This window comes from Hipposideros armiger, unplaced genomic scaffold (genome assembly GCF_001890085.2).
Source record: "Hipposideros armiger isolate ML-2016 unplaced genomic scaffold, ASM189008v1 scaffold_808, whole genome shotgun sequence".
NCBI classification, from domain to species: Eukaryota; Metazoa; Chordata; class Mammalia; order Chiroptera; family Hipposideridae; genus Hipposideros; species Hipposideros armiger.
The window spans coordinates 851,716-873,377 of record NW_017732158.1 but is presented as its reverse complement, the minus strand read 5'-3'; the positions used below and the strand labels follow the sequence as shown (position 1 = coordinate 873,377).

Genomic DNA, 21,662 nt, shown 5'->3' with positions numbered 1-21,662 from the left:
AAAAAAGTGGCATTAGTGATCCAAATAGAAAAAGTTTCTGCAGGAGACTGCATTATGAATAGAACAGAAGGAAGTAGGGATGAGTGTAGACTGCTCTCTCAAGAAGCTTAGCTTTGGGAATGAGAGGCAGAGGATGAGAGGAAGCGAAGGAGTGGAAGACTGACATAATCAGACAAAAGGTTGAGTTATAAGTGTTTTAAGATGGGAGGAGCTCGAGCACATTTACACGCTATAGAAATGGAGTCAATGGAGAGAGTGAACTTGAAAATGTAAGGATCAAGAGCCAGCTGATGGAAGATGACATGGAAAATCCAAGAAGAAAACTAAGTCTTGAATAAGAGGAATTTTAGGGGTACAAATGCAGGTACGGGTTGGAGATACAAGAGCAGACTGCAGAGTCAGTACAATTTACATCTGTCATTCTTTTGCTTTTTGAGGAAGGATGAGGTAGGAGAGAAATAGGATACTGAAGAATGGTGGAGCTTTGGAAAAGTCTTTGGTTATAGCAACTGAAGTAATTGAAGATAATGTTCAATCTAGGGGCATTCTGTAACAAGACGACAGATAATAAGACAGTTTTACTCAAAATAAAATAGGTATTATTTACACATGTACATGATGGAATGTTATCAAACAGTCCTTCTCTGCTATCTCTCTACCCCTAACTCAATTTCACTTATGTGTTATAGATTTTTAGCAAACTCTTTAACTTTGTTGAAAAATAGATCTATAATATACATAAAAATAAAGAATAACTTAATAAACAGCAGTGTTCTACCATCCAGCTTTATCAAATCTTAACACTACGCTGTATGTGCCTCAGTGAACAAAATCCTTAAACCAAATACAGGCTCACTGGACAAGAGAGATTGCGTAACCAGTGAGCATCAACATGCTCCTTTTCACATTGCATAGATTTCATGAATAACGCCCAGAGCACCTCTGAGAATCTCAGGTAATACTGTGGGTAGGGACAAATCAAATATGGCCGGAAATGACAACTGGCAAGCTAATTAGGTGGTTCCCCTTACGTGAACTGTTACTACATTACAGTCATGCAAATTAGATCAGATCCACAGGTCCTAGGTTTGGGAAAAAAAATGCCCTCACAAAATATGAATTTTTAATAAAAATGGTAATTATTATTCACAGCACTGACATTATTTTTCTTCAGTGTTCTAATGCTTGTTCCCACTTTGGCATTGGTAAATATGAGGAAGGTTAATAAAAAATGTTTTTTCCCACATCATGTAAAATTTCTGAAACTTGAAACCATGCAATCAGTTTAAGACACGAGTTTTATTCTTTACATGGTAATAGAGCATTCATTAAGTCTACAGAAATGTAATTTAGATCATACCTGCCAAAACAGACTGTGTGCATCTCCTCTCAGAAGTTCGACTGTGTCCCCTGCCTGGATGTGTAATGGGGGTCCTTCATGAAGAGCGGGGGGTGGCGTCCCGGTGTAGTTCCTAATGACCTGCATCTTTGGTAAGCCTGAAAATAAGCAACATAACGTTTAGAATGGAGAAAACAATGATGGGTGAAGTCCAAGTGTATTTGGAAAAAAAAAAAAAAGCAGAGCCATTATTAACCTTAAAAAGCTTTAATAGCACCAAGTTCAAGTAAACATCTGAAGTCACCACAATGGGAAGCTTTCCAACTTTCTCATAATTTGAGATGGTAATGCAGTAAGACACATATTTATCCCCTGATCCCTTACATACTTTCCCTCTCCCTCACCATCAAGCTATTTTTAGTTGAAAAAATATTTCTCTTTCAGCTGATGCCTGCTTCATAAAAAACACATCACGTACAGTTTAATGGAAAAGAATCAATTTTTTCATCAACTCTATCCTCTCTGCCTATTACTTTCCTCTTGGGCACTGGCTGATTTCATCACTAAGGCGGCTCACCCTTTCTGGGTATGTATCTCATTGCCCAGTATAAGGCTCATATCTTAAGGTTATCTTTGTAATTCAAAAGCAAAAATGTGATGGATGTGCCATTGCAATGCTTAAGACATTTATATGGAGAAATTCTTCAGGCTCAAATTTAGGCTTGCAAAACAGACCCAATAAAGGGAACATGTCTAAGCCAATAGTACCGACAATACTTGAAACACAGATCCAACCCACACCTTTTTCTGGTGTGTGTGTTTCTTTGAATGTGCAATGAGACCTTAGTTTAATAGTTCATTTTTTGAGAGCAGCAGCTTCAACTGCACATGGGCCATGGGCCTAACTGCACCAATCATGTCACAAATGGACAACCTCACAGTCACCTTTTTATTTAGAGGTGAAACTGTTCCCTCCTACAAGTGAGATCACCCATAAACAGAATATTTGTTGCACATTCAGGAACTGAAGTCATTGCTAATTACACTTCAAGATTTTTTTATTCTGATGGTTGACCATGGTGACAGTGTAACTGACTGAAAACGCTGCACTAAATACAGAACGGAAGATGAAGGTCATTGAATTCTAGATGTCCAAGTTAGCTAGAAAACACCCAGTGTCTACATGAAATGCTAGAGTGAACAGTTTAATAAAGTCCTCAAAAATCATTTTTTAATAACCTCCCCAAAGAGGAGAAAACAAGTGTTGGAAATGAAACAAAATTAAAAAGTTTTAGTGAACACATTCTTATCCATCCAAAAGATGGCAGAAGGGCTGAAAACCATGGTGCCCTTCACCCCAATTGAGCTGCTGAGACATGTTACCAATTGCCTCACCTCCCCTTTGCTCCAGTTCTTATGCTACGGAACCTCTGGAGGGATGACTTTAATCCTACATTTTTCTTGGAGCGTTTCCTTACCAGATGTTATCAGGGGCGCCCTTACACAAACAGCAGACTTTGTTGTCGCTTCCCAAAACAACGCTCAGCAAGAGAACGTGTCTCAGTGAAGTGTTTATCAGATGCCTCAAGTAGGGAGAGAGCTTAGTTTACGATTTCTATTAGGTTGCCATTGTTCATTTAAAATGATATCTAGGGACTGGCCGAGTGGCGTGTTGGTTAAGAGTTGGCTTGGGACGCCAGCTCTAAGCAGCAGGGCCCTGGTTCGGACCCCACATGAGGGCCGGTGACACTGCACCCTCTACAGCTAAGATGGTGAACAACAGCTCAACCTGGAGCTGGGCTGCTGTGAGTCACCAGCGATGGTGTAGGCTGCAGTGGGGCTGGCTAGCAGTGGCAGCTTTCGTGAGCTGCCATGAGTCACTGTGAGCATCTGTCCAATGGCCAGCGAGCAACTGCCTCACCCGGGAAGGGTACAATGATAATACCAACATGGGCCAGTGAAGCAAAGTCCTACACAACTAAACTGAAGAACAAAAGGACAGCAGCTTGTCTGTTCCCCTTCCCTGATTCCCCAACACTGTTCCCCTCCCCCAATTCCCCAATAAAATCTTTAAAAATAAATAATAAAATAGAATTATATCTAAATATCCCATGCACACAACAGCTGCTTAGAAGTCCAATATATGAAAGAGAGTGAGGTCTAAAGAAGAATTTTTTAATTGGAGTTTGGTTTGCATGATAGTTATTCCATGTGGGGTGTGGGGTGGGGACAGAGCCCCTGCAGTTAGCCTCATCCTAGGTTTTGTTGAGCACTTATAGAGCAAGGAGAGCATTGCATTCAGTAGGCTCCCTTAATAATTTTGTTGATGTGTTAGTTTTTAAAAAACAAAGGCTAAAGGCACAAAATAAGAGTTTTAAAGCCTGAAATCACTGATATGGCCTCAAATACTGGGACCTGGGACCAGCTGAGTGCTCAGAAGGTCCCTGGTCTTCACAGCAGCTGTCTCTATAGCCAGACCCACAGGACGAAAAGAAGCAGTGTCATGTGACCAACGGTGGAAATGGCAGTTCTTTTGTTGCCAACATGCCCATGTTAGTTATTCTCAAGGAGAAATGATTGAAAATGTATACAGTAGTTAAGAAAAAAATTAAGTTTGATGACATTTCACCAACCAAATATATTAATAGAATAAAGATTACAATATAGAATGCCCAGGCTACATAAGAAGGCTGTGAAACGTCAGGTATAGAACAAAGTTGCCTTACTTATCTTTTCTGATGGACTGGAATGCCCATAACACATGGCCTAATAAAATCATAACATATAAATTGAAAATAGTATATTAATGAATATGCTCCAGTCAAGAAATGAGACCTAAGTAGTCTTAGGACTTAGGACTAAGTGGTCTTCAGAATGATGGGCTTGGTTTTAATAGTCTTGCTGATTTCTAATTTTTTCATTTACTCGATCTTTTCTGATATTACTTTCTTTTCGGTTATGAGCTTCATTTGAAAAGTTGATCCAGTAGCATACAAGCATAGGGTATGTTGCTGACCTCATTTTTAAGACAAAAATTATGTGACCTTTGCCAAGAATTATGGTTGAGCCCAGGTAGTAGCCAAAAGGATGCTGTTACTAGCCTGAATTCAGCCATAAATGATTTACAAATTAATGCATTTATTTTACTTATATGCCTTGTCTTGTGGGATGAGCTATGAATTTATAATATAATGGAATTCATATTTTTTGGTCATTTGTTAGGATAATCTTCAGCTATCTATTTGTGATTGGTCAGCACTTCCCATTTCAGGATGATCTGTTGTCAGGGCTACCGAGATCAAAGGATAAAAGGAATAAAGCAAAAGCAGGGCAACATGATGAATTCTGACACTCTGCCCCTTGCCTCTGGTGTTTGCATATGGTAGGAAATCTATGGTACTGATGGGATAAATGGTTGTTTTCCAAAAGGCCCCTTTATATTCCTTTCTTTTATTAAAAAACACACGGTAACATAGCTAAGAAGGTGAACACAATCACATTCACTGATAGATAAAAATGAAATTAAAATAAGGAGGGAGTGAGTTAAACTTTATGTCAGCATTCAACCATCAATATAATTGTTAACACAATCTACTGCCACAGCAGGCATCACACCTCATAAATGAGATCAAGGATGGAGAAGAAATTAGATTTACAGATGCTCATATTTTGAATAGCCATTTTGTGTTGATTTAGTGTAGGTTTTTGTCTCCCCTTATAAAATATCCCTGACAGGGTTTTCACCTCTGTTTAAAAATGTCCAGGACAGAACATTCACTACACGGCCCTATGACAACTCAGTCACGGTTGCACCCAGTTTATTAAGAAGCTGTATCTGAAACTTACTGAATAATCTCTCTCTGGGTAACTTCTCCATTGACCTGCCTCCTTCCATTTGGATTTATGCTCAAGAAGGCAAATCTCCTTTTTATGGATTAGCTTTTCAAAATTTGCTCAGGCTTAAAATCCCTAGTTCCTTAAAAAAACAACAACACAAAAACTATTCATCTTTTGCTTTGGTTATCTACACTTTAAGGAATTCTGAGATGCAAAACATTATACAACTACAAAAGTCGAACAGCAATTTCCCTCATTGACAATGACCAATCAGAAAAAAATACCCAGAAGTTATTCTAAACACTGATTTTAAAAATATAAATTCCATTATATTATAAACTCACAACTCATTGCAGAAAGCTGCTTCTTTCTTCTTGGGTAAACAGATCCAACAGCTAATTACTTTCTTTCTGCTTCAGAACTGCATTTACTATGGATATGTTGGAACAGTTACAGGCTTGCTCATCGAAATCTAATAACTTATACTGCAACTGCCTTCAGATATTAAATTCAAAGTAATCATATGTAATTTCAACATATATAGCTAAGCAATCTTGGAAGTTCCCCAAATTTCATATCATCAATTATCTTTAAGGGAATATAATTAATATTCCTGCCAAATACTTATTTATTTTAGCTTGTTTTATTCCCTATGACAAATGCTTTACTGTACAGTTAACTGTACTCTTAATATATAACTTGTGGACAATTTTGCCCTTTAACTTTCATTCACACTAGCAATTATGCTTAGTCTTAAATCATAATCCCCTAGTCATCCATCCGTAGGCATGAAGAATTAACAAATGGAAGAATCAGCAATATTAAAATGACAGTTTTACTCTAGTAATAGTCATAGGGTTCTGGTTAAATAGAGCTGAAGCCAATGTAATTATGTGAAACACTAGAGTTTCCCAAAACAATACAGAAGTGTTTTTAAAAATGGAATCAGAAGCAAGATTTCCTTTCAAATCTGAATTCAATGCCACTAAGAGTGACACATGCCAAGAAATTTTAAGATGTCCTTATTAAAAAAAAAAAAGTTTATTCCAGGGAGACTCCTATTAGAATGTTTGCCAGATATAAAACTATTTCACCGATACTTTTCACGTAAACCCTCAAACTTCAATGAACCTAGCCCACTTATAGGTACCAATCGCTGCAGCTTCTAAGGAGAGTGACTGCCACAATATAGACTGGTATCTATTCATGATTTCCCCACCTAATGCAATGGGCTTCCTCGGGGCAGCAACTTGAGAGTGCTGTGCTCTAGATAAATGGGCTGCCAGTAATGTGCTGGCCTTTCACCCCTGACTCCTAATTTAAAATCGAATGAAACACAGCCACACTAACAACTTAAGTTTGTTAGTTTTCTGAGATTTCAGAGGATGCAGTTGGTTTATCTGGGGAAACTGATCACAAGCGTGGCATAGTCACTCAGTCCTGAAGTGTCTGGAGTGCTCCGTAAGTGCTGAGCATGGCGGTCTGAAAGCAAAGCAAAGCCAGGCTTCGCACCATGGAAGTGCCCATCGTCCACTGAACAGACAGTTGAACTTGAAGACAACAGTACAGCTGGGCATGGGCTCTTGTCTAGAGGGAACTCTCTCAAAATATGTCTATCAGTAAAAATTTCAGGGAAGTTTTTTTTGGAAAGTTTTTAGTAGGACCTGAAATACGTATTTTATTTTTTCTATAAGCTTCCAGGTGTGGTTCCCAAATCCTGGCCAGGTTTGGGGATCACATTCTGGTGGGTCCGTGAGCAAGGCACCATGACCCACATCTACCAGTTCCAAACTCGCTTTTGAGAAAACTACAGTAAATAAGTGTTGTTTGGCATCTTTCCAACAAAATCCTCTTTAAATTAACATCTTGGCTCTTCTCGATACAAGTTCACAATCAAACCATCAGGTCTGATGACCAGGCTGACTAGACTGAGCAGCTGGAAAGTTAGGGGTCTGGGATGCTGGGCATCCCTTGTCCACCACATCTTCTAGGGCCCTTCCAACTAAGCAAGGCACTTTCATTCATGTGTTGGTCTTCACAAAGCAAAAGGAGCCTTATCATGGAAACCATCTGTTACAACAGAAGCAGACAATTTGGTGGAAAACAAACTGGTCTAAAAGTACTAATTGTTCACAGAGGAAACATTCCCCATCAATTATTTCACAAAGTTTCACCCAGAGAAGGCTACTTTACTTTTGTAAACAATGATGAGTCAAATGAAGAAAATATCACTGTCACTGCTCATATAAAAACAAGGATCAGACAGAGATACCTTCCTCCAATTTGATAAACACTGACTAATCACTCTTTGACACTACCTATTGGAGTATTAGTAAATCAAGGGCGAAAGATATAATCATGCCTTTGGAAGTTTTGTTTCCATTTATTAAAAAGATTTTATAGGCTACTAAATATAAAAGAATTACACAATTTCTGTAAAAAATATAAATTTCCATGTAGTGTTTAAAAATCCATGTAAATGTAACAGTCTATTCTATTGACTACATGTGTATTAGTGAAAAAAAAAAGTTCCCCTAAAATCTTTAAATAAGATCAGAACTCTAGGAGAATGTGCTAGGGTTTGTCAGGCTAGAAAACGACCCCTCCTGGGGTTGGTGGAAGTCCAGTGTGAGTGGCACAGGCTGAGCTATTCCAACATCTTTCCAGATAGAAAAGGAACACAATTTCAAAGTAAGAGCATGATCACCCAGTCCAACTACCTCATTGTCTACCTTATAAAACTAAGAACCAAAGTGGTAAATAAATTGTCTAAAGTCATCATACAGCTGTGTAGTTGGAAGCAGAAATGGAACTAGAAACATGCTTTCCTGCCTCCTAGTTCAGTCCTCCGGGCTGCGGGCTAGTCATTCTGTGGAATGTTCAGGGGACAAGGTTGTGGCAGAGAAGAGGTCACCTGATACCGAATGATATATGTTTGGGGATCCTCTGCGTCCCTGCTGGGTGTCCAGTGTTACCTTAGGGAGCAGGAAAAGAGGAGGCAATACCCTCCTTCCATTGGTGAAAGACTGAGAGCTCCCCAACGAGGAAAGTATTAACTCCCACTGGTGTATCTCAAAGAAAGAGCCCTAAACACTTCTCAACTTAAAAAAATAAATGTACCTTATACTTGGCAATCTATGGAACTGTCAGTGCTTGACATGTCCACATGCACGTCTGTGAATCTGTAGACAAGTGGCTACATGTCGTTCTTTTTACAAAAAGGTATAATCACTTAAACCACAGCATTCTGCTATTCTGACCACACCCCAGCGGATCAGGGATGGTGATTAAGCCAAAGGTTGCAGTCAAGGAGGCCAACACGTGAGACACCAGGGCCTGGGGAGGAGGCGTAAAGGGGTTGTCTGAAGGGGCAGCCTGCATTGGAGGAGGAGAAATAAGGTGATCAAATTTGCTCTTACAGACATGAAAGTAACAGGCAGATCTGGAAGTCATCAGGGAACATGGTTACTGACTTCTGAGAAGAGACAGCAGGGATCACTACTTTCTAGAACTGTTAGTCCTGAAAGATTCCGATTAAGCCCTGTGTGCTCTTCTCCTGGATGGAAAGTACTGAGATGTGGAGTCACTATGGCGAAGATACCATGGGCTGTTTTCTTACCCTCTGAGTAGAAACCCCCATCCCTGAGGCAATTAAGGATGCTTTAACACATTGAGGATGGTTAAATAAAACCTTAACCATCCCATACTAAAGAATCTCTAAAGGATAAGAAAAAGTAAAAGTGAAAATGAATAAGGGCACTTTGCAATAACCTAGTTTTCATTCTTTGTTCTATGAGTTCATTCATTTATTCAACAAATATTTACAGATCCTTCATGCGCAGGTGCTGGCCTAGGTACTGGAAATGCTGTAATATGACTGATACGCTCCTCCTTCATACAGCTCATATTTTAGTGGAGAAGGCAAACATAAAAACAAATGGACAGGGCCGGCCGGCCAAGTGGCTCGTTGGTTAAGAGCTGGCTTGGGAGCGCAAGCTCTGAGCAGCAGAGCCGCCAGTTTGGATCTCACATAGGCCAGTGACGCTGCGCCCTCTACAGCTAAGATGGTGAACAACAGCTCGACCAGGAGCTGGGCTGCTGTGAATCACTGGCGACAGCGTAGGCTGCAGTGGGGCTGCAGTGGGCTGCCATCAGCTACCGTGAGTGGCTGGCAGCCAGCATGAGCGGCTGGTAGCTGGCGTGAGCTGCCTTGAGCCGCTGTGAGTGGCCGTCCAATGGTCAGTGGCTGATCTGCCTCAGCTGGGAAGAGCATAATAATACCGACATGGGCCAGTGAAGCGACATCCTCCACAATTAGACTGAAGAACAAAAGGAGAGCAACTTATCTGTTCTTCCCCTGATTCCCCAACGCTGCTCCCTCCCCCAATTCCCCAATAAAACCTTTAAAAAACAAAACAAAAAAAAACCCACAAATGGACAAACATGATCATACTCTATACAAGTATTATAAAAAAGAATTTAGAGAAGACCCTGGATTAGAGAGTGGCCAGGGTGTGGCGGGGGAGGAGGGGCGTGGAAGGGGTGTTTTTTAGGAAATGATCAGATCAAGCTGAAGTCCTGAGGATAGGCAGTAATCATTTGGGGTCAGGATGGGTGGGAATTTAATAGGTAAGCTGAATAAAATACATGAAAACTCTCAGACTGAAGTGAGCTTAAAGTACATAAAGGACAGAAAAATGGTCAATGACATTGCATGAAAGCAGCTGATAAAATTTTAAATTGATATACATAATCTTGAGAGTCTGACCCATTCCATCACTCTTTTTATACATGCATCCTGCTGAATGATTTGAAATTTACAGAACAGGTCAAGTTCACATTCATATGTTGCACGTTCTTCCTGGCGTATACTTGCTGTTGTCTGCATACCCAGCTCACACCCCATCCAAGGGGGAAAAAAAATTTCACTTACTCCTCTCATTCCTTGAAATTCAAATATCACTTCTGCTCACAAACCTACTGATATTCTTTTAGGTGTGGGTTAAGTGCCTTAAACATATGAGTATGCTCCCTTAGATGCTCATGCTTCCTGCTTCAGCACCACTCACCGCACCAAAATTATTTATTTAACTAGTATAAAATATACACGCTAGACCACAAGCATCTTTGTATGTACAGTCTCAATAGAATTTACATATACTAGACTGTGAGCATCTTGGTGACAAAGATCGTGTTCTTGATCTCAATGAATCTTTTGAAAGAAAGAAAGAAAGAAGAAAAAAGTTATCCTTCTCCCCCAATAGCCACCCTTCCAAATACACACACACTGGATTACACCTCCAAAATAGCTTTCTAATCAACTATTTCTTCCCCTCTTTATTTCTTCCTCCCAGTTCAAGCATTATTTTTCATGACCTTTCCTCACCCACTCTTATGATCCGCTTGACTATCCTACACACAAGCCAGCTGAATGACTTTTTCAAAATATGAATTATGTAATAGCATTCTCCTATTTAAAACCCTTCCCCCTGCACTGAAACTAAATCTGAACTCCTGACCATAGCCTACAAAGACCACATCTTTTCTGGCCTGTGGTAACTCTCAGTCTCACACTTGTCTCTTGTCCCAATTTCACACTTCCTTACTGTTTTTTTGTCATACTGGCCTTTTTGCAGTTGCGTAACCACCTTGAGCAAGTGGTCCAGCCAAGACAGTGTATATTATGAAACAATTTATAATTCATATCATTATTTGTTTACTAATTATCTGTTTCCTCTCCTTTTTTTCTATATATTTATACTGCCTAAATTTGTATAAAAAACATTTATTTTCATAATCAAATTTAGCTTTTAATAAAAGTATTCAGATTTTATTGGACAAACTACCACTTCATCATTACTTCTGCTTTGAAATTGTTTTATCTGTGCTTTTACCTATAACTATCAATATGCAACATATAACTGAAGCTTTGCAAGAAATAAAATTGTTTATAATGCACAGAATTGCTAATACATTTCTTAAAAGTCCTTAACAATGACTCTCTTAATAATTTATACTCATCCTGAATACCCTTTAAATTAGGTGACTTACATCACTTATGGAAAAAGAACCCTTTTTTATTCCCGTACACTCAATTGCTTAATCAACATAAAAATACCACAAGTTCTAACACAGAAAGTTGCTTCTACCTTCTCCAAACAGTCTGCTCTCATCTTGTCCTCTCCCTCGCTTTGCTCTTATCTATTACTCTCTTTTCTCTTGACCTCCCACCTTCCTGGGATACACTTGCTTGAGTAGCTGAGAGCATCTTTAGTTGCATTCCCCAAAGAGTCAGATATGTGCAGACACAGTTATTGATTTACAAGTTAAAATGAGGAACATGTGCAATTGGTATTCCTGTCTGGCAAAGTTTCAGAGAAAGCAAAAGACTCTGGGCCATCGTTTTGATGTGCTGATTTTTTGAGAGGCCAGCGAGCCCCTAGGTCAGAGACCAACAATCAACACATTACATAAAAATGCATATACATTGAATGATCTCTTCACCCTTCTTATGAACATACTTCTGTAATAAACTTCTGAAATAGAAAAAAAGAAAAGTAGAAGGAAGAGTCACCTCCTCTTTATAAAATGGCACCACACTGAAATTATTAATTTGAAAGAACTTCCCACCTGCTAAGTCTTTATAAACCTTTATGAGACCATTTTCAAACTCTTACGATCCACCATTACAATATCTGACAGGTATCTCTGAGGTTGAGTTTTTTCTTTATTTTTTACCTTGACTCTTTTTTCCTTCCTTAACTTTTTTTCTGAAATGAAAAGGGTGATTCAAATCAGATAGAGCCATTTAGTTACAATCTTATGGATTCAGATGTGAGCAGACTGAGTGTATAAATTTATCAGTTTGAAATCGAGTGAATATGTAATTATCACTCAAAACCAGCAATATTTCACAGGAGGAAGATGGCTCTGTATCTTCATTTTAATGTGGTAAAATGTTTGTTTATATTCCCTTTCACTGGGACCAAAAATCAACAACCAACATATACATAAACAACCAGAATATACATAAACTGAAAACACTGTCCCCTTCTCAGGAACATTCCTTCTTAAAATTATAACAAGGAGGACTGACCAAGTGGCTTGCTGGTTAAGAGTTGGCTTGGGAGCATGAGCTCTGAGCAGCAGGGCAGCTGGTTCGGATCCCACATGGGCCAGTGACACTGCGCCCTCTACAGCTAAGATGGTGAACAACAGCTCGACCTGGAGCTGGGCTGCCGTGAGTCCCCCACAACGGCATAGGCTGCAGTGGGGCTGCAGTGGGCTGCCATAAGCTACCGTGAGTGGCCAGTAGCCGGTGTGAGCAGCTGAGCTGCCATCCAATGGCAGGCGATCAACTTCCTCAGGCAGGAAGAGAGCAATGATCACAATACCAACATGAGCCAGTGAAGCAACGTCCTCCACAACTAGACTGAAGAACAAAAGGACAGCAATTTGTCTGTTCCCTCCAATTCCCCAATAAAATCTTAAAAAAAAAACTATAACAAGGAGAGAGAGGGAAGAATAACAGAAACCACAATGAGTTGTATATCTTTTTGAAATAATAGTGTTCTAAGCAATGGAAACACTGTACATTAGCATAGAATAGTGATTCTATCAAAGAAGGTTCTTAGGGTAATTCGGTCAAAGATTTTCATTTACATATGAAACAAACTCAAGACCAGTTACATATAGCTAACTAAAAGCACAAAATGGTGTTCGTTTGAACAGATACCCACTGACGGTAGAATCCAGGGTTGACTAGGAAAAATAAGGGAAGATTATGGAATGATCATACATGATTGTTTCAGGTTTTAATACTAAAGGAATAAATCACTACCTTTTCCCAAGGAAGCTGAGAAAGAATCAGATTCAAAATATTCCAGTGGGAATGATACTTTAATAAGCAACAACAGACCCTTCGAAGTATTATAGGAAGTTCAGAGATTTCTTTTCAAAATCTCTATAGCCCTGAAATTATCATACTGGGAGTATATATTCTGTCTCCTTCCTATAAATTGATTGTGAATACTAAAACATTAAGGTGTTAGCTTATAAAGCCTTTGTCCTCTACAATTTTTCAATTTAAAATATTTGAAATGTATGTAAATGTCAACTTTAGGAAGAGTATTGGTTTGTTTTTTGTTTTTGGTTATTTTTTTTTTTGCCCTTCAAAAAAAATCTTGATTTCCTCTGTCGCCTATCAATTCAAAAACTATTACTTCTCCCTCTAGTTTTTCCCGTTCCTCCTTCCTTAAGGTTAGCTTTATTTACTCCCTAAATTTTTAGCAATTTTTTTATTTATTTTTTTTTTTGCTATATAACGAGCTTCTTTCCTCAACCTTAAATATCAAAATCATGTTATGGTTTCAACTTGTTCAATAGTTAGACATACAGTTGCTTCTAATCATCTGAAAGATAATAAAAATGAAATAGAACCTACATCCTAAAGGTATAATAAAACAATAAATAAATAAAAGCAATAATTATTAAAATGTAAAAAGTGGATGGAAAAGGAAAAGACAAATGATACAATTAGGAATTGTGCCAAAACGTCATGAATCATCTGGAAGGTAGTTACACTGGTAAGAACAGGATTGTGCACAGAAAAGGCAGACTGCAGTAGACATCCTGCCTCAAGACACTTAACACCAAGTTCACATGCAATTACAATTTACAAAAACACCTGAATATAACACATAATATACTAACATGACACATTATATTCTAAAACCAAAGCACTGGTTTCTAACTTTATATACTATGAAAAATGGCTGACCCCAAAAATGACCCTCTCCTGAGTTCTTGGACAGAGTCTGATCATTTCATTTGCATGTTTCTTGCTCCTCCATTAAGACAAACTCCTCCAGGACAATGAACAAAACTTCTCTTTCTTCACCAGTGTTCATCCCATCATAGAAGTGTGATACATACAGGGCTGAATCACAGAAATTGGCTGCTGTTGACTGTTTCTGAAGTACAAAAAAAAGGCAATTTCCTATGGTTTAACCTAATATGTGCTAAAACAAGCCTTTTAGTATGCATGTATTGAGTATCTAATACTGATGAGATCATACAAAAAGGTCTGATTGAGCTCAAGTATGAGAAAAAGCAGGCATGATTCTTTGTAGAAAAGAATATTTCATGTAGCTCTGTACCTGGGCATTGACATCAATTAGTAACTCTGTTCAAAAATTCAATAAGCACACAATGTGATATAGAGATGATGTATTACAGAATTGTACACCTGAAAACTATGTAACTTTACTAACCATTGTCACCCCAATAAACTTGAATTTTAAAAAAAATCAATAAACATTTGCTGAGGGCCCTCATTTCCGTCTACCTTGGAGCTACATTTCTTTTTAAAACCTAGTCAAGTATTTTATTCAAGTTTTAACAATAAGGATATCCTATTGTGCCCTTTAAAGGTATGGGGTATAATTTGTGACAGTAAAGTTACAATTTTTTGTGTCTGTAAAAAATTTTTACCTCTCTATAGAAAAACATACTTTGATTCATTACAAAAATCACAAAATAATATTTTTATATTTACAGCAGAGGCTGCCTAAATCATTCATCTTTGTTTTATTAACCCCAAGCACAGTGCTTGGCATGTGGTAAAAACTTGGTAACAATGAGTGATTTAATTTTCAGGAGAATTTTTTATTTTGTGAGAGTTGAATGCCAATTTTAAGACAAACATGTGACAAAACCAAATTAATATTTCTTTTTCCTATTATCTTCAAGGATTTAACAATTTATGATATATTCATTCTTGACCTAAGCACTAAGAAACATGGCAGTATGTTTCATGGCAGTAACTTTTGTTTTTCAGTTGTCAAATTTAATTAAACATCCAAGAGGGCATGGTAAACACCAAGTTAAAAAAATACCAGGGTGTACACCTGAGCAACTTCAGTACTACATTACTTTTCAATTCTAAGATTTCTTTAGGGACTATTTCTCAAACAAATAAACTCATAAGCTACTTCTGTAGTGTGCTATATGTATCAAGCTTTCCATTGTCTTCCAAATTGCTTTTTCTTTTTGTCTCCCAAATAAAAAGAACCTTACAGGATATATCTGTTTTTGTCAAGTTTCACGGAGACCAAATATAATGATTTTGTATGAAACTGAGAAAGTAAGTTTAAAAACATTTTGAAAAGTTACAAGTACTTTCCAATGAATATAACACTTTAGAGTTACAGATACTTAAAACACATTCATCTACAGGTTTGCTTGGTTCCTTGCCTTGTTATTGATTGTTTCACTTAGTCAAGAAATAGGAGAGGCATTAGGGATGCAACAATGAGTAAGAGAGAAGGTCCCTTTCCTTAAAGAGCTCAGCATCTAGTAGGGACCAAGAGGAATACACACACTCTTACAGTGTAACATCACCGTGATGGTGGCAGACATGTCGCTATGGAAGTGCCCAGCTGAAGCACCTAACTCAGGAAGCTCAGAGATTTCAAGGGGAAGTAGACGCTAAGCTGAAATGGAAGTTAAGTAGGCATCGGCAGACATAAGGGAGGGTGGTCAATCTCCCCACATTGAAAGAGGCACAACTCGCTGTGCATGAACGACTGCCTTCAGCAGGAATCTGCAATCCAGCCAGATGAGCAAGGACAGGTTGATTCAGACACAGGCAAACGAGTGGCTCCTAAGAGTTGGGCCATAGAAACTAAGCTAATTAGACAAGGCAGGGAACACCGGATGGGGCTGATGAGTAGAAAGGCAGCAGAGGGGTCAAAGGGCAGCAGGTCCCTAAGACGTGGGTGAGAGAATGAGATATTAGAATTTAATATAGAAATGGATCAACTCTGGGGGATGACAAGGCCCAAGGTGTGCCTGAGGGGATGTATGGCTCAAATGGAGCAGGGGGCAGGGTCACTGGAGGTGACATCATCGATGTCAGGTGAAGTGAGGAGGCTCGGGTTTCACAAATGTTTTTCTCAATTTTATTTAAAGGTACTTTCTCTAATAACACACTACTTTGAAGAATTTTAAATGACCTTAAAAAGTAGTTTATCCTGGGCTGGCCGAGTGGCTCAGTTGGTTAAGAGCTCGCTCAAGAGTTTGAGCTCTGAGCAACAGCGGTTCGAGTCCAGCCCGAGCTGAGCAGCCGCTGAGCTGCCAACAGGTAGCAGGAAGGCTCAGCTAAAAAAAAAAAAACAAAAGAAAAAAAAAAGTAGTTTATCCTATATTTGTCATGAATGCTAGGAGAAACACGGAACAAACGGTATTTTCAGTGAATGGAAGTTAGCCAACACAATTTGCCATGCACTGAAATAGTGCTGCTGCTGCTTTGACCTTTGTTTAAATCTTCATCATTTGATCATGTCTGGATTTGTTGACTAAGATGCAATGAATGACAGCAGAAGGTACTGAACTGTTAATGAGTGGGAGGTCCTATTATATAGAAATCATCCTTGCACCCTATGCAGCCTGCTAGGCCCTTCTCCTGTGCCTCTGATGACCTGTGACAATTCTTCAGTAAAGCTCCCAGCGAGGGTCCCCAGAGAGCAAGAAATGAGTCAATGTCACTCCTGCAAACGAGCCTAACCTGCAGCCCCAGCAGGACCCATCACAGGCTTTTCAGGGAAGACAATCCTTTCTATTTCCTGAATAATTAAAGTCAGACTTCAGGTTATGAAACAGAACAATCTAAAAAAGGTTAGGTCAATATGGTACAAAGGTGACATTTATAAGCAAATTCCACATCTATAAAGTCATAGCCTAAAAATAAGAATTCCTTTTTTAAGCAGAATTTCAAATTTCATAGCCTACGTTCTCTTTACTTTTCCTTCCTGGCTATCTCAGGTAATAATGAGTGTTATAGAAGAGGGCAGCTAAGAAAGAATCATTAAACATGAGGACTTAATTCTTCTTGACATTTTGTCCTGAGACTTGCCTCTAGGTGTATATCTCTTAGGCACCACACAGGTTCCCAAAACCTTGAACATATTACTTTTGATCTCAGCATGACACAGCTGCAGAGGTCAACTGAAGTTCCACACAGTTACAAGAGGTACAGCAAAACACATAATTCAATGCAAAGGTTGTGACAAAATATTTTCTGTTACCCACAGAACACATCTTATGATGAAAGTTCTATTAACTGTAAACACGAAACAGAGCTGAAAATTAAAACATCATTTACATTCTTGTTACTCAGTGATATTTTCAGGTGTTTCACAGGTACTAATGAAAATGTATGTCCAGCAACTTAAATACTCAATTAGTTTATTAGCACAGTCACACAAGAGAAATTATAACTAATTGCTATTAGTAAAGCAGGAGAAATAGAACTAGAAACTCTGCAGTTTGGGGTCCTAGTTTTTATTTTGGCATAGAATTTATATGAGAATGTGAGCATTAAATGTCATTTTGCTTCAATTCTCCTACTGGATACAGTACTTCAATATATCTTTTTAATGAAAAAAAAAACACCACTGTTACTCAAATAAAGTCTCAATAAAGTTACTAACATGTAAATTTAGAATGTACCATTATAAAACATATAGCTAGAGAATAAAAAGGTATGATCTGTTACTTCAAAGCTATACATAAGAAATGAGATTAGATAAATTCAAAGAAATTCACTTTTATAAATAAGTAAATGGCTACAGATGCTCCTATCAAAGAGAAGAACCACTTACACTTCTAAGCATTCTACAAATCCCAGCACTTGACAACAGCCATAAAGAAAATCAGCTAGGACTATGACGTTTCTTCTTTCAAGTACTCATGGGTACTGATAGTGTGGTGCTCTTTTTATGAGGAAATGCTTTTATTTTTATGTAAATATAACTACATATAAGTACATAGCTACAAAGATATTTTCTATTTTTACATTGCATTTTCAGAATTTATAGAAAAGTGACCCAGTTTACTCATATTTTTTAAGGAACTACTTACTAAGCAGCTACTATGTATCAGCTACTATGTTAGGTTTTAGGGATACATAATTACCTGTTCTTTGTTTTCTTTTGAAGGTTTCTTTTCATATATGAGTTTAAACATACAAAGAGTTTTCTATAAAATCTGTTGACTAGGTAATGAAGCCCCCAATGAAAAACAAAAGGATATCAATGAGGGCTATGCCAGACCTTTCCCAGGGCCCTTTTTCACAATCTTAATTGACTAATAGCCAGAACACAAAATTTAAAAGAACAAACATTTATGCTTTTCTTTCTCCCACCTCTACACAGAAGAAAGCTCCTAAAATGCCAACATATGTGAGGAAAAACAACCAACCAACCAAACACTGTCTTACAACTAAAAATTACTTGGCATCTGAAAAGCATTCTCATGGATAATCTGATTCATCTTAAATTTACTCACTTCTTTCCCCACTCTATGTTTTATCTTTCCAAGTTTATCCTGTGTTAGTTTCAGGCTAGAGCATGCTGAACTCCACAATGCTTAGAAAAGGGGATTTTCTTCCTTGCAGACCTTTTCCCACCAAGCTATGATTCTTTGAATAACAGCATTAACAGTGGACACCACTTTCAAGGTGCTAAACTTGAAGATTTATTTTTTTGCTGGACTGGGTTGTGTAATTTTCATGTTAATTATCACAAGTGAGTGGGAAGGCATTTTGAAGGTTTAGCTCCCTTGGCTTTGAAACATGATAACTAGAAAAGAAACTAACTCATGTGCCAGTTTTTCTAGCTATCCATCTCTCTTCACAGAAAGACAGAAGTACGGTGACCAGTGGTCTTATAGCTTTCCTCTCTGACACATAGAAATTCGCTTTACATTCGTTTCCCCATTATGAAAAACATCATTCACTAAGTGAAGGAAACCCTAGGAGGTAATTTATTTGCGGGTACTTTGGCTTTTAGCTTCTGTTTCTTCATCTTTTCCTAAGGCATCCACTTATCCATTTATTAATTTAAAAAAAAATCTTCCACATGCTTACTCTGTGTTTAGAAGGGGAGTAAATAATAAACAAGAGAGGTACGTTGTTGCCCTCACAAAACTTGAAATCTACTAGAGGAAAAAAAAAATCTATACAGGCAATTGTTACAAAGCATTAGGAGTTTTATGGTAGAGAAATTGCAAGTGCTAAGGAAACAAAGCAAGGGGATATAACCTCATCAAGGATTCAGGGGAGGGGCCTACAACGGGGAAAAAGTCCTGTTGTTACTAAGAGAGCTCGCAAATATGTTCAAGTAATGATGTGGGTGAAATTTTTTTCCTATAAAAAAATGGGACTTTAAAAAGCACTCTTATAAAAATTCATGGGCTTTTAAATAACACGGAAAAGTTCATTTCTAAAACATAATTAGGATTATCTGTCAAACATTCATTCCAGGGCAGTTTATGATATGAAAAAATTGGAAACAATCTAAATGAATAGCAATCGAGACTTGGTTAAATTAGATCTAGGATACATCCTTATAACTACACAGCAAGCTGAAATTTAAAAATAATGTTATAGAAAACTGCTTAATGATATTGAATTATGTTCAAATATGTTGTCGGGGATGAGGGGAAGCACGTTACAAAATAATAATATACACAATAAAGCCACATTTCTGTTAAAAAAATACATAGAGAAGCACAAAATAATTCTATGAAGACACATGCCACAATGTTAACAGTAGTTATATTAGGTTTGCAAAATTATAAGAACTTTATGCTTATTTACACTTTCTAAATTTTATATGGTTAACATCTGTTTCTTTTATAAAATCATTTAAGTATAGTTGCTCTTGTTGTTAAACAAAACCCTTTTATGACACCCTGGTTGTTAGAAAATAAAGTCCAAAACTCCTTGGCCTGACCGTAAACACAGGCGCAATCCAGCATTCTCTGTCATTCCAATGGCCAGCCACCAGGGCCACCTCTAGGCAATACTGTCCCTGTATGTGACTTAGAACGAGCACCCCTCTGGGTGGGCTTGGCAGGCAGATGGCACATTTGTGCAAACAAAAAGCTCCCTTTCCTCAGGAAAGACACCTTCCCCTGCCAGGACCTGCAGGGAGCTGAGGAATGCTGGTTGGAGCTCCCTCTGCCAGCTCCCTTCCCGGGCACCTGTGTGATGCGCACACAAGCCGAGTAGGCTAGTAGTTCTGTGTTCAGTCCAATCCCTCATGGCTGCCACCTCGGGAACGAACGTCATCCCCACCCTCCCAGGCAGACACTCCCCTTTGTTCCACTGTGTTCCCGCCACCTTTCTAATTACTACTACAAAAATAGTTGCATTGAACATAAATTGTATATTATTATTTTGTTTTCTCCCCACTAAAATACAAACTTCACAAGGTCAAGGACCATGAATTACTCAACTGTCTATCGTTAGTATGGTATTTGGTACCCAATAGTCTCTTGAGAAATGCCTGTGGAATAAATGAAAGGCTGTGAGAATGTTCATCATTAATGAATAAACTTTAAAAAATAATTTTAATAACATTTTTCATCATGTATTTCTTGAGTAATTCTGCTTATACAAATATAAAGGCCTAATTGGCCCATTTGTGTGTGTGTGTGTGTGTGTGTGTGTGTGTGTGTGTGTATCATCAAATTCTCTATTTCAACTGAGGTATGGCTTTAGATGCCAAGGCCTTAGAACAAATATCCTGACAACTGTAGTTCTAGTCTATATCTAACATACTCTGGGATTCCGAAATAACTAATTTCTCCAACTGTATCTGCCAAGGAAAATAAAGTTGGCACTCCAGATTGGGTGGGAGAAGTATTTTTCTCTCCTAAATGAACAATAATTGTTTAGATTTTCAAGTCATTATGTGCCTCTAAGCAAAGAATTAAACAGCTCTGAAAGCAAATTTAAATTCATAATCTGACTAACTGCTCACATGGTATAGACCTGAAATTTTAAAACCAGAGCACTGTATTTCAAGGGATTGTGTCATTTTTTAAAAACTGAGTTGCTATGTTTTTTAGCATCAAATCCCCTTCGCAAAATGAGACTATTGACGAATTTATATTCCCACGTGTCATCAATACAAATGCACCTAGTCCCCTTTCACCAATTAAAATTATATTTAAAAACAATGACACATTATTTTTAAAACGTTATAGTTAAGGCTGAAACATTAGAGTAGCTCAAAAAATACATGCATGAAAAAATACCTTTTCAATTTTTAGTCTCTTCGATTCAGATTTTTCCTTAAAGGATTTTTATAGGGGGGAAAAAAGTGTCTGCCTGAGGCAGAAAGGATAAAGAAGGTCACCGAGGCATAAGTTGTCACAGACACTCGCAGAGCCATTTCCAGAGCCCACATGCAGCTGCTCCTCCATGATCAACGTTTTGGAGATCCAATACTTCTCTTTCCTATTTATTTTACTGAAAGCACCGAGAGTTGAACAGATTGTATTTCAGGCCACTGGTCTTAAAGTGTCTTATGTCCCAAATCCAACCAGAATGACAGGTTATATGATGCAGTTTTAGCAAGAATATTTACTAACCAAACGAAAACTCTGTGATAAGCAACACTTTAGAGAAAAAAGCTCA

The 21,662-nt window shown here is 38.1% G+C and overlaps 1 protein-coding gene across 1 annotated transcript in view; it reads right to left on the bottom strand.

Moving 5' to 3' along the window:
- Window positions 1–346: 346 nt before the first annotated feature.
- LOC109374297 (guanine nucleotide exchange factor VAV3) overlaps window positions 347–21,662 on the bottom strand; it is a 311,672-nt gene continuing 290,356 nt past the window's right edge. Inside the window, exons 20-21 of the mRNA XM_019628800.1 lie at window positions 1,361–1,497; window positions 347–547 (exon numbers count right to left, since the gene is read on the bottom strand). Coding sequence (XP_019484345.1) covers window positions 347–547; window positions 1,361–1,497 — 338 coding nt within the window. The remainder of the gene's footprint in view (window positions 548–1,360; window positions 1,498–21,662) is intronic.